Genomic DNA, 12,415 nt, shown 5'->3' on the forward strand with positions numbered 1-12,415 from the left:
GAGTCCAAATTCAGCATCTATGGTGACTAGTCAAGGGAAGAGGACAAAAGGAGATGGGAGAAGAGACGGGGATACATAAAGGGGTGAGAGGAGAAGAGAGGAATAGATGAAGGGAAAGGAAGACCGAAGAGAAGAATGGCTAGGAGAGAAATGGAGGAAGGAGACAGAGGGAAACAGATGAGACCAGGAGAGAGTTCTATGGTGCTCTCAGCACAAATGATTCAGTGAACTATAAAATGGAAATTGTACTACTGAAGCAGTTTACAACGAGAGACACTGCTGCGCTCAGAAGAGGCGCATGAGTTCTACAGTTGGTTCCAATCAGTTCACGTTTCTCACTGTTCCAAATACACCTCCCCTTCATAATTCAGCTTCTTTTCTGATGTGGCCAAAGATTAAGCACCGAAAAGTAATTTGCCATATTGTGCACAAATGTATTAAACGGTTTCTAAGATAAATGAACACTATTGTCATAAATCAGGACCATACGGAGCCCTGTGTATTATAAACTGCTCAAGAGTCACTGATCAACTTCTGCAAGAATGTTACATAAGAATAGCCATACTGGGTCAGACCAGCTTCTTGTTTCCAACCGTGACCAAGCCAGGTCATAGTACTTGACAGAAACAAGTTTCAAGTTTTATTAGGATTTTATATACCGCCTATCAAGGTTTTCTAAGCGGTTTTACAATCAGGTACTCAAGCATTTTTCCCTGTCTGTCCCGGTGGGCTCACAATCTATCTAACATACTTGGGGCTATGGAGGATTAAGTGACTTGCCCAGGATCACAAGGAGCAGCACGGGGTTTGAACCCACAACCCCAGGGTGCTGAGGCTGTAGCTTCAACCACTGGGCCACACACTCCAAATAATAGTAAGGTTCACCCACTTCTGTAGACTTGAGGGGCAATGCCACTCACAGATAGGGTGTACTTATACTCAAGAAGTGCTGGACTTCAAAGAAAGCATGGGACGAGCACCATAGATTTTTGATGGACAGGAGACGGGTATAGAGGCTGGTCTATTGAGGTTGGGCTGTCTGTATAGGTCTCATGGTCTGTTTCTGCCATTATATTTGATATTGCCATGAAAAGGGTAACATATGGTAACATAGTAGATGATGGCAGATAAAGACCCGAATGGTCCATCCAGTCTGCCCAACCTGATTCAATTCAATTTTTTTTTTTTTTTCTTCTTAGCTATTTCTGGGCAAGAATCCAAAGCTCTACCCGGTACTATGCTTGGGTTCCAACTGCCGAAATCTCTGTCAAAACCTACTCCAGCCCATTACACCCTCCCATTTGGTACACCCTTTTGAGGACAGTACACACTCATACTCAGATAGATGGGGAAGTTACCTGAGGATCTAATGTTACAGGCTGCATGAATTGAAGTGGTGGATGAAGGATCCAGCGCTGAGTTACTGTCCAGGACCAAAGGAACCTTTAACCCTTTCTTGCTAATAACCAGAGATAATTGTAAATTCACACTTGAAGAATTTAGAGTCATAGAGAGCATGGACTCACATTCAGAGCTAGTGTGCACTCATACTCAGGTATTTTCAGGTGAACTCATACTCAAGTGTTTTCAGAAGAAATCATTTGTGCATTGACAGATCACAACAAGCCATTCCACTAGTGAGGCCTTGATGGGTTAGGGGTGGGGGCTTGAGATTTTATTCTCATTAAAACAGTTTGCAAAGCATTAGGACCTGAGAGCTGCCTTAATGTGTGAGGGAAGCAAGATCCACTGCCCCTCTCTCACATAAATCAGATCTGAGGAGGAAGGGAGGCCTGGCCCCTAAAATCTCCAATGTCTGAAGCTGAGGGAGTTGCTTACTTCTCCCATTCCTGAAATTCACCATCTCCAACAAAATCTCTGGAGTCCTGATACCAGGGAAGCTAGAAATTCATGCTGGATCCCATTCAACCAGTAATGATGAACAATTTAACTGTGTACCATTGATAACAATTGCCAGGTTACCAAGAAGGAAAAATAAGCAAACTACTGACTACTTCTATGGGAAAAGAACTCAGTCAAGAAGACATTCAGACACACTCAAGTGTCATCCAGAACTCAACCCTCCTCAAATTCTCCAACATCCTGAACCAGTCTCTCCTGCTGCCCAACAGACCAATTGTATTCATACTGTAAAACTGTTTCCAGGAGATCAGTCTGCAGGCAGACGTCATGGCCAGGGGATGCCAAAGGATTGCATTCTATTGTCTGTCTCCTTTCAGCAAGGGTTGGTGGTTTGGTTTTTTTTTTTTTCCATCTCCTGGGATCTGTGTTACTTAGGAGAACTACAAATCTGTGTTTTGCTCATCTGTCAAATCTCATCTGGAATTAGATCTACCAATTATAGGCCATAGAGTAGCAAGGAGCCCTCATCTTGTGTTGCCTTTTGAAGCAACTGCAGGCTTTGGGCTTATTCCAAGTACATCAGGTGTCTCCCAGATAAGAGAGTATCTGAGGGATAAGAGTGTTTCATCCATATCTTCTTATTTATTAACTTTCATCTTTTCTACCTTGTTTGACTGGTCCTATAAGGAGAGGTTTTTGTACAGCTTTGCATCACAGTGGTGTATTTTCGGTCCAGGAACCCAACTCAACGTCCTTTGTAAGTATTCCTTTCATTCTCAAAGAAAGCTTTTCTATTTTTCTCCTCCTTGTTCAGTTTTTCTTTTGGTCTTTGGTAGTCCTTGAAAGCTAATCCTATATTATTAAAAATAGTGATATAGAGTATTTTTTTTCCTATACAGACACTGTCTCGGTTGGAGCACTTCTGAGCTCTACTGTTTAATACTGAAAGGAAGTTTGGGCACTTTAAGTACAGCAGAGATTAGGATTTAATATTGATTTTATACAGAATATGTCCAAAGGGTTTCAGAAGAGCTGCAGTTACTCATAGTTACTTCCAACACTCCCAGCATAAAGCGGAAAAGGGTCCAAGGAGCAGCTAGTGATGGCTGGGATTTTATCATTAAATTGGGAGAGCCTGGCTTCTGCTGTAATATGGGGTGAATCATCTGGATGAAGGGTACATGGAAGCATATTTTCACAAAGACAAAAGCACCTCTCAAATTAAATTCCCTCTGTGACAGAGGAATGGTGTAATGCTCCTTGTGCTGGATTTAATGTTAAAAAAAAAAAAAAAGCAAGAATGTTTTACACCCAAGACATACAGTTATAGGAATTATTTGCTTTTTAAGTTTCAAGTTTAATAAGGTTTTTGATTGATCGCTTAATCATATTTCTAAGCGATGAACATAATAATAAAATTACAATATTTAGGGAACAATACAATACTAAACAACAATTAAGTCTTACAGGATTATTAACATACTTAACAAACCCATAAACACAAGGAAGGAAAAGGAAGTGAACTACAAAATATTTAAAAGAAAGCAGAACAATCAAGGAAATTACATAAGGCAGGGGAAACAGAGTATCAGCCTTGGGTGAATTACTTCTCAATGGTGGTAAATAGATCGAGATATCGAAAGGGTGAATGGAAAGGTTGAGAAATGTGGGGCCTGCACAAATGTTGAAGCCCGGGAGGTGTTTTAAGAAACTGACCAGAAACGATTTCACTTCTGAGCTGGAATTCAATCCCATCTATTAATGCAAGAAGAAACACTGGTAGGCTGGCTTTAGTGAACAGACCTCAAAAGTCTGTGTACAAGGAAAGTCCTAGATGAATCAGATCTAACGGTAAATAGAAATTGTTTGATTTCAAATAATATGTAAAACTAATTCCTAAGCTGCATTTCAGAAAAAGATCTCATTTTGTTCAACAGTCATTCTGTGTCTCTCTATTGTAAACTGCTGCCTCTCTAACCATCTCTGACTCTTGTATGTTCTCTGTGGCCATGTGCAACTGTCTCTTTCTGAATCAGTCTGTCTCTTTGTGTCTCTGTCCTGCAATCTCCTTCCCTTTCTGATTCCAGTTTTTCCTTTGTATCTCTCTGCTTATTCCTCCCTATTTCTTCTCTTCTTCTCTGCGGATCTCTGATTCTCTGCCTCTGTGAACGTCTTTTCGGTAATTTTCTGTGACTCTCTCTCTCTTTTCTCTCTGAGTCTCTGTCCCGCTGAATGTCTCTCTCTTTCTTTTCTCTGATTTGCTGTCTCTTTTGTGTCTGTTACAGTATGTTGGTCTCTGCCTCTATCGGGTGGGATTTTGCAGGCCTCTCACACTTAGGGTTACCATATGGCTCCAGAAAAAAAAAAGAGGACGGATTGTGCTTTCCGGGTTTGGAAGTAAAACCCGGATGTCTCAATCCGTACTTCTTTTTCTGGAGCCATTTGGTAACCCTACAGTCACACTGTACTCCGAAATTAAAGTGTTACAATATTTAAGCAGCCTGTTTACTAAAGTTTAGCGCACATTACTTCTTAGCATTTAGCTTTAATAAAAGGGCCCCTCAGTCTATTAAAATAGGAAAAGAGCCAAAAAACTGCCAAACTGCCAAAAAAAGGTCCAGATTTATCTTTTCACTCTGTTGATTTGACCATTGTAGAAATTTCAGACTCTTTAACAGGAAAGATATTAGCAGAAATACACTGGGAAATAAGATAATTCATGACTATAAATGCAATCTCGATCTTTATTGATTTTATTATACTTTATTGCAGTTGTAAAGAGCTTGTGAATTATTTGTGTTAAGATATGTCAGGTATAATCATAAATAAATGGCTAATTAACAGCACTTAGCACTGGGCACTACTGCCAGGTCTTTTGTATCAGTCTGGAAATGATTCAGAGCTTTAGGGATACTGACAAAGAAAATTAAAGCCAGTGTCTGGTCTTAAATCATTGAAGACTAAACTAAACTAAACTAAACCTTAGGTTTGTATACAGCATCATCTCCACATTCGTAGAGCTCGGCACGGTTTACAGGAGATGGGATAGAAAGGAACTACAATAAAGGGTTAGAGGTCCAAGTATGAAGAGTTTTTAGAGGGCTTAGAATGCCAGAGATGGAGTAAGTATAACATTTTTGAGAATAGCCAAGTCTTCAGATGTTTGCGGAAAAGTTGGAGAGAGCTCAGGTTCCGAAGAGGGAAGGAAAGGTTGTTCCAGAGCTTGGTGATTCTGAAGGGGAGGGAGGTCCCTAGTTTTCCTGTATGGGAAATGCCTCATCGTCGGTATCCCTAAAGGTCTGAATTTTCAAAATGTGTGAAATCATTTGTAATGAATTTTTATATATAAATGTATATTTACTTTATTTTTTCAATAAAAATGTTAAAACGTAAATCACTGAAGACTGGAAAGAACAAATGAGTAATTGATTCTGCTGCCACTCTATTTTTCATGAATTGGTCTTATCCTTAACAGCAGACATATTCCTGCTCCTGAAATCTAACTGGGGGAGGGGGAGGGGGAGGGGGAGGGGCAGCTTTCTAATTCCCATTATCTTATACACAGGAGACTCAGACTCTGCCTATGATGTTCAGAGAGACAAGCCTCAGATTGCTAGACCTATTGTATGCCAGGAAGGAGAAAAGGTTCACGACAATGGCACTCTGCCTGTTTCATAGGACCACTTATACTCCAGTCACACAGAATACTTTCTTAAGTGCCTATGGGGTATCAGCTTACTCTCATAGCAGCATAGCTCTTAAAGGGTTAATTCTTCATTTTCCCCCCCCCCCCACCCAAAAGGCACAATCCTCACTATTTTCATATTCTCTTATTTTTCTTTAAATACATAAATAGCGTCACAAATAATTTGTTAAATGGCTGGAAAGTTAAGTTAAGTGAACTATTAAAAACTTTTTTGAATGAAACTATTTATTGAAGAACAGAAACAAATTATTTGTGACGCAATTTATGTATTTAAAGAAAAATAAGAGAATATGAAAATAGCGAGGATTGTGCCTTTCGGGCGGGGAAAAAAAAATGAAGAATTAACCCTTTAAGAGCTATGCTGCTCTGAGGGTAGGCTGATACCCCATAGGCACTTAAGAAAGTATTCTGTGTGACTGGACTATAAGTGATATTGTATAGATTAATAATTAAAGAACAAGAACGCTGTATTAAGGATGTTTCACAGGACACCGGCTCACTGCATAGCACATGGGCAGGCATCTTATGATTTCTGGGTTTGAGGTCATTACAAGAGCTTCAATTTGTGTATCCTAATCTGAAAGTTCTCTTTTTTTTCTCTCTCTTTCTCTCTCTCTTGCTTTTTGTCTCTCTGCAGCGAAAGAGGTGAGTTCTCCATCGGTGGTGCTCTTCCCTCCATCCAAGGAAGAGAGGGACACTAACAAAGCCACAGCAGTGTGCACCATGGTGGGATTTTCTCCATCATCCGTGACAGTGTCCTGGTATATCGATGGGCAGGAAGTGACATCTGATGTGCAGACCAGCAGAGCCACGAAGCAGAGTGACAATCTGTTCAAGGCCAGCAGTTACCTGTCGCATCCAGACTTAAAGAGTGCAAACAACTTCACGTGTGAGGTGACTCACCAGGGAAAGAAAATCACAAAGACTGTGAAGCAATCAGAGTGGTTGTAACCCTTCAGGCTGTGTCTGTGAGACTCACCTGTGCCCTCTGTCACTTTCCCATCATGCTATTCAGCAACTATCTTTCCAGGGAGACCTTCCCCTATTTCTACTATCCAGGGTCTGCCTTGTTCTTCCACTGCAGAACATTACTAGTTACAAGTAGCCAGGCTTCGGGAGCTTAGTACAGACTGGACATCCTCTAGTCTTTCTTTTCCCTTCTTTTGTTTATTATATTTTGCTGTTACGTCAATAAAACACTTGTACATCAGCTCTCATGGTCTCATTATTGGAAAATGTCTGTTTCCCTGTTTTTAGTCACTGAGGCAAGGCAGAAAGTCTCAGGCTGAATAATGTTAGTTCTTGAGTGCTCATACCATCTGGGGCCTGTCTAATGTTCATGTAATATTTTATGTATACAGGCAAACCACGGGTTACAGACACCTGACTTAAGTACAACTCGTACTTAAGAACGGGGTTTCACTGAGCAGTATTTGTAGTGGCCTAGACTCCTACACTTCTTCTGTAGCATATTCAGGAATAATGCATGGCCACATTAAGAACAGTGTTTGGTTGTGCATGCTGTACCTTAAAGGGAACACTGGCAGGGACAGTTAGCTCTTTTGTCAGCTGGGAGCAGAAATAAGAAGCAAATTTCTTAAAATATACAAGTTTTGAGTTACATACAAATCCGAATTAAGAATAGCTTTAAAAGCATAACTCGTTCTTAACCCGGGGACTGCCTGTACTCTGATGTTGAAGAGTTTGTTATTTATAAGACCACTCCTATCTTCCTGTATTGGACACAGAGCTACTCTTGTACTGTAAATTTCCTTGCGCTCAAATTCAGCTTGTAAGCTCTTTGGGGAGGGGACAGCCTGATCTGTAAATCACTTCATAGGGTGCTGTATATACACATATCCATACAGCAACTAGTCCTTCACCAAAGCATGCTACTTGATTTCCAAAACTCCATTGTAAAGACTTGAAATCAATATTAGTGAGTTGGAAGTTTGTCACTTCCTTGCCAGCAGTGAGTAAACTGTGCTACTAGCCTTCACTGTGTACACACTGAATATTCACACTCACAGCCAGGGTGTACTCATGGTTGTGAGCTGCAGTGTTCTCAAAAAGTCATTAGTGCACTCCACTGAGAAGGCCTTCCTGAGCAGGTGGTAGTGTCAGTGGTTTATATAATGAAAGGCAGTCTGATCTGATATAAGAGTCTTAAACTGAAATCATTTGTTCCCCTTTACTCACAGCTTTGGCCAAAGGCTGCGTCTCCCCCTCCTCCTCCTCCCACACACACACACAACCAGCCTCTTTGTTCCATTGTTTATTACTGTATCGTACACAGAAACCAAAAGCAGCAAAGAGTCCAAATTCAGCATCTATGGTGACTAGTCAAGGGAAGAGGACAAAAGGAGATGGGAGAAGAGACGGGGATACATAAAGGGGTGAGAGGAGAAGAGAGGAATAGATGAAGGGAAAGGAAGACCGAAGAGAAGAATGGCTAGGAGAGAAATGGAGGAAGGAGACAGAGGGAAACAGATGAGACCAGGAGAGAGTTCTATGGTGCTCTCAGCACAAATGATTCAGTGAACTATAAAATGGAAATTGTACTACTGAAGCAGTTTACAATGAGAGACACTGCTGCGCTCAGAAGAGGCACATGAGTTCTACAGTTGGTTCCAATCAGTTCACGTTTCTCACTGTTCCAAATACACCTCCCCTTCATAATTCAGCTTCTTTTCTGATGTGGCCAAAGATTAAGCACCGAAAAGTAATTTGCCATATTGTGCACAAATGTATTAAACGGTTTCTAAGATAAATGAACACTAATGTCATAAATCAGGACCATACTGAGCCCTGTGTATTATAAACTGCTCAAGAGTCACTGATCAACTTCTGCAAGAATGTTACATAAGAATAGCCATACTGGGTCAGACCAGCTTCTTGTTTCCTACCGTGACCAAGCCAGGTCATAGTACCTGACAGAAACAAGTTTCAAGTTTTATTAGGATTTTATATACCGCCTATCAAGGTTTTCTAAGCGGTTTTACAATCAGGTACTCAAGCATTTTTCCCTGTCTGTCCCGGTGGGCTCACAATCTATCTAACATACTTGGGGCTATGGAGGATTAAGTGACTTGCCCAGGATCACAAGGAGCAGCACGGGGTTTGAACCCACAACCCCAGGGTGCTGAGGCTGTAGCTTCAACCACTGGGCCACACACTCCAAATAATAGTAAGGTTCACCCACTTCTGTAGACTTGAGGGGCAATGCCACTCACAGATAGGGTGTACTTATACTCAAGAAGTGCTGGACTTCAAAGAAAGCATGGGACGAGCACCATAGATTTTTGATGGACAGGAGACGGGTATAGAGGCTGGTCTATTGAGGTTGGGCTGTCTGTATAGGTCTCATGGTCTGTTTCTGCCATTATATTTGATATTGCCATGAAAAGGGTAACATATAGTAACATAGTAGATGATGGCAGATAAAGACCCAAATGGTCCATCCAGTCTGCCCAACCTGATTCAATTCAATTTTTTTTTTTTTTTCTTCTTAGTTATTTCTGGGCAAGAATCCAAAGCTCTACCCGGTACTATGCTTGGGTTCCAACTGCCGAAATCTCTGTCAAAACCTACTCCAGCCCATTACACCCTCCCATTTGGTACACCCTTTTGGGGACAGTACACACTCATACTCAGATAGATGGGGAAGTTACCTGAGGATCTAATGTTACAGGCTGCATGAATTGAAGTGGTGGATGAAAGATCCAGGGCTGAGTTACTGTCCAGGACCAAAGGAACCTTTAACCCTTTCTTGCTAATAACCAGAGATAATTGTAAATTCACACTTGAAGAATTTAGAGTCATAGAGAGCATGGACTCACATTCAGAGCTAGTGTGCACTCATACTCAGGTATTTTCAAGTGAACTCATACTCAAGTGTTTTCAGAAGAAATCATTTGTGCATTGACAGATCACAACAAACCATTCCACTAGTGAGGCCTTGATGGGTTAGGGGTGGGGGCTTGAGATTTTATTCTCATTAAAACAGTTTGCAAAGCATTAGGACCTGAGAGCTGCCTTAATGTGTGATGGAAGCAAGATCCACTGCCCCTCTCTCACATAAATCAGATCTGAGGAGGAAGGGAGGCCTGGCCCCTAAAATCTCCAATGTCTGAAGCTGAGGGAGTTGCTTACTTCTCCCATTCCTGAAATTCACCATCTCCAACAAAATCTCTGGAGTCCTGATACCAGGGAAGCTAGAAATTCATGCTGGATCCCATTCAACCAGTAATGATGAACAATTTAACTGTGTACCATTGATAACAATTGCCAGGTTACCAAGAAGGAAAAATAAGCAAACTACTGACTACTTCTATGGGAAAAGAATTCAGTCAAGAAGACATTCAGACACACTCAAGTGTCATCCAGAACTCAACCCTCCTCAAATTCTCCAACATCCTGAACCAGTCTCTCCTGCTGCCCAACAGACCAATTGTATTCATACTGCAAAACTGTTTCCAGGAGATCAGTCTGCAGGCAGACGTCATGGCCAGGGGATGCCAAAGGATTGCATTCTATTGTCTGTCTCCTTTCAGCAAGGGTTGGTGGTTTGGTGTTTTTTTTTTCCATCTCCTGGGATCTGTGTTACTTAGGAGAACTACAAATCTGTGTTTTGTTCATCTGTCAAATCTCATCTGGAATTAGATCTACAAATTATAGGCCATAGAGTAGCAAGGAGCCCTCATCTTGTGCTGCCTTTTGAAGCAACTACAGGCTTTGGGCTTATTCCAAGTACATCAGGTGTCTCCCAGATAAGAGAGTATCTGAGGGATAAGAGTGTTTCATCCATATCTTCTTATTTATTAACTTTCATCTTTTCTACCTTGTTTGACTGGTCCTATAAGGAGAGGTTTTTGTACAGCTTTGCATCACAGTGGTGGCTTTTCGGTCCAGGAACCCAACTCAACGTCCTTTGTAAGTATTCCTTTCATTCTCAAAGAAAGCTTTTCTATTTTTCTCCTCCTTGTTCAGTTTTTCTTTTGGTCTTTGGTAGTCCTTGAAAGCTAATCCTATATTATTAAAAATAGTGATATAGAGTATTTTTTTTTCCTATACAGACACTGTCTCGGTTGGAGCACTTCTGAGCTCTACTGTTTAATACTGAAAGGAAGTTTGGGCACTTTGAGTACAGCAGAGATTAGGATTTAATATTGATTTTATACAGAATATGTCCAAGGGGTTTCAGAAGAGCTGCAGTCACTGATAGTTACTTCCAACACTCCCAGCATAAAGCGGAAAAGGGTCCAAGGAGCAGCTAGTGATGGCTGGGATTTTATCATTAAATTGGGAGAGCCTGGTTTCTGCTGTAATATGGGGTGAATCATCTGGATGAAGGGTACATGGAAGCATATTTTCACAAAGACAAAAGCACCTCTCAAATTAAATTCCCTCTGTGACAGAGGAATGGTGTAATGCTCCTTGTGCTGGATTTAATGTTTAAAAAAAAAAAGAATGTTTTACACCCAAGACATACAGTTATAGGAATTATTTGCTTTTTAAGTTTCAAGTTTAATAAGGTTTTTGATTGATCGCTTAATCATATTTCTAAGCGATGAACATAATAATAAAATTACAATATTTAGGGAACAATACAATACTTAACAACAATTAAGTCCTACAGGATTATTAACATACTTAACAAACCCATAAACACAAGGAAGGAAAAGGAAGCGAACTACAAAATATTTAAAAGAAAGCAGAACAATCAAGGAAAATACATAAGGCAGGGGGAAACAGAGTATCAGCCTTGGGTGAATTACTTCTCAATGGTGGTAAATAGATCGAGATATCGAAAGGGTGAATGGAAAGGTTAAGAAATGTGGGGCCTGCACAAATGTTGAAGCCCGGGAGGTGTTTTAAGAAACTGACCAGAAACGATTTCACTTCTGAGCTGGAATTCAATCCCATCTATTAATGCAAGAAGAAACACTGGTAGGCTGGCTTTAGTGAACAGACCTCAAAAGTCTGTGTACAAGGAAAGTCCTAGATGAATCAGATCTAACGGTAAATAGAAATTGTTTGATTTCAAATAATATGTAAAACTAATTCCTAAGCTGCATTTCAGAAAAATATCTCATTTTGTTCAACAATCATTCTGTGTCTCTCTATTGTAAACTGCTGCCTCTCTAACCATCTCTGACTCTTATATGTTCTCTGTGGCCATGTGCAACTGTCTCTTTCTGAATCAGTCTGTCTCTTTGTGTCTCTGTCCTGCAATCTCCTTCCCTTTCTGATTCCAGTTTTTCCTTTGTATCTCTCTGCTTATTCCTCCCTATTTCTTCTCTTCTTCTCTGCGGATCTCTGATTCTCTGCCTCTGTGAACGTCTTTTCGGTAATTTTCTGTGACTCTCTCTCTCTTTTCTCTCTGAGTCTCTGTCCCGCTGAATGTCTCTCTCTTTCTTTTCTCTGATTTGCTGTCTCTTTTGTGTCTGTTACAGTATGTTGGTCTCACTCTCTGCCTCTATCGGGTGGGATTTTGCAGGCCTCTCACACTTAGGGTTACCATATGGCTCCAGAAAAAAAAAGAGGACGGATTGTGCTTTCCGGGTTTGGAAGTAAAACCCGGATGTCTCAATCCGTACTTCTTTTTCTGGAGCCATTTGGTAACCCTACAGTCACACTGTACTCCGAAATTAAAGTGTTACAATATTTAAGCAGCCTGTTTACTAAAGTTTAGCGCACATTACTTCTTAGCATTTAGCTTTAATAAAAGGGCCCCTCAGTCTATTAAAATAGGAAAAGAGCCAAAAAACTGCCAAACTGCCAAAAAAAGGTCCAGATTTATCTTTTCACTCTGTTGATTTGACCATTGTAGAAATTTCAGACTCT

General features: G+C 40.7%; 1 protein-coding gene and 2 gene segments (V, D, J or C); all 3 read left to right on the forward strand.

The window, feature by feature from the left end:
• The window catches only part of LOC117365995 (immunoglobulin lambda-1 light chain-like), a 121,984-nt gene extending 115,205 nt beyond the window's left edge, over positions 1–6,779 (forward strand). The window contains exons 3-4 of the mRNA XM_033957010.1: positions 2,586–2,620; positions 6,207–6,779. Coding sequence (XP_033812901.1) covers positions 2,586–2,620; positions 6,207–6,520 — 349 coding nt within the window. The 3' untranslated portion in view covers positions 6,521–6,779. The remainder of the gene's footprint in view (positions 1–2,585; positions 2,621–6,206) is intronic.
• The window catches only part of LOC117365993, a 227,617-nt gene that overhangs the window by 212,971 nt on the left and 2,231 nt on the right, over positions 1–12,415 (forward strand). The window contains 1 exon segment of the V gene segment in view: positions 10,464–10,501. Within this exon segment, the coding sequence occupies positions 10,464–10,501 (38 nt within the window).
• The window catches only part of LOC117365992, a 193,058-nt gene that overhangs the window by 162,725 nt on the left and 17,918 nt on the right, over positions 1–12,415 (forward strand).

The sequence above is a fragment of the Geotrypetes seraphini genome, chromosome 8 (genome assembly GCF_902459505.1).
Source record: "Geotrypetes seraphini chromosome 8, aGeoSer1.1, whole genome shotgun sequence".
NCBI classification, from domain to species: Eukaryota; Metazoa; Chordata; class Amphibia; order Gymnophiona; family Dermophiidae; genus Geotrypetes; species Geotrypetes seraphini.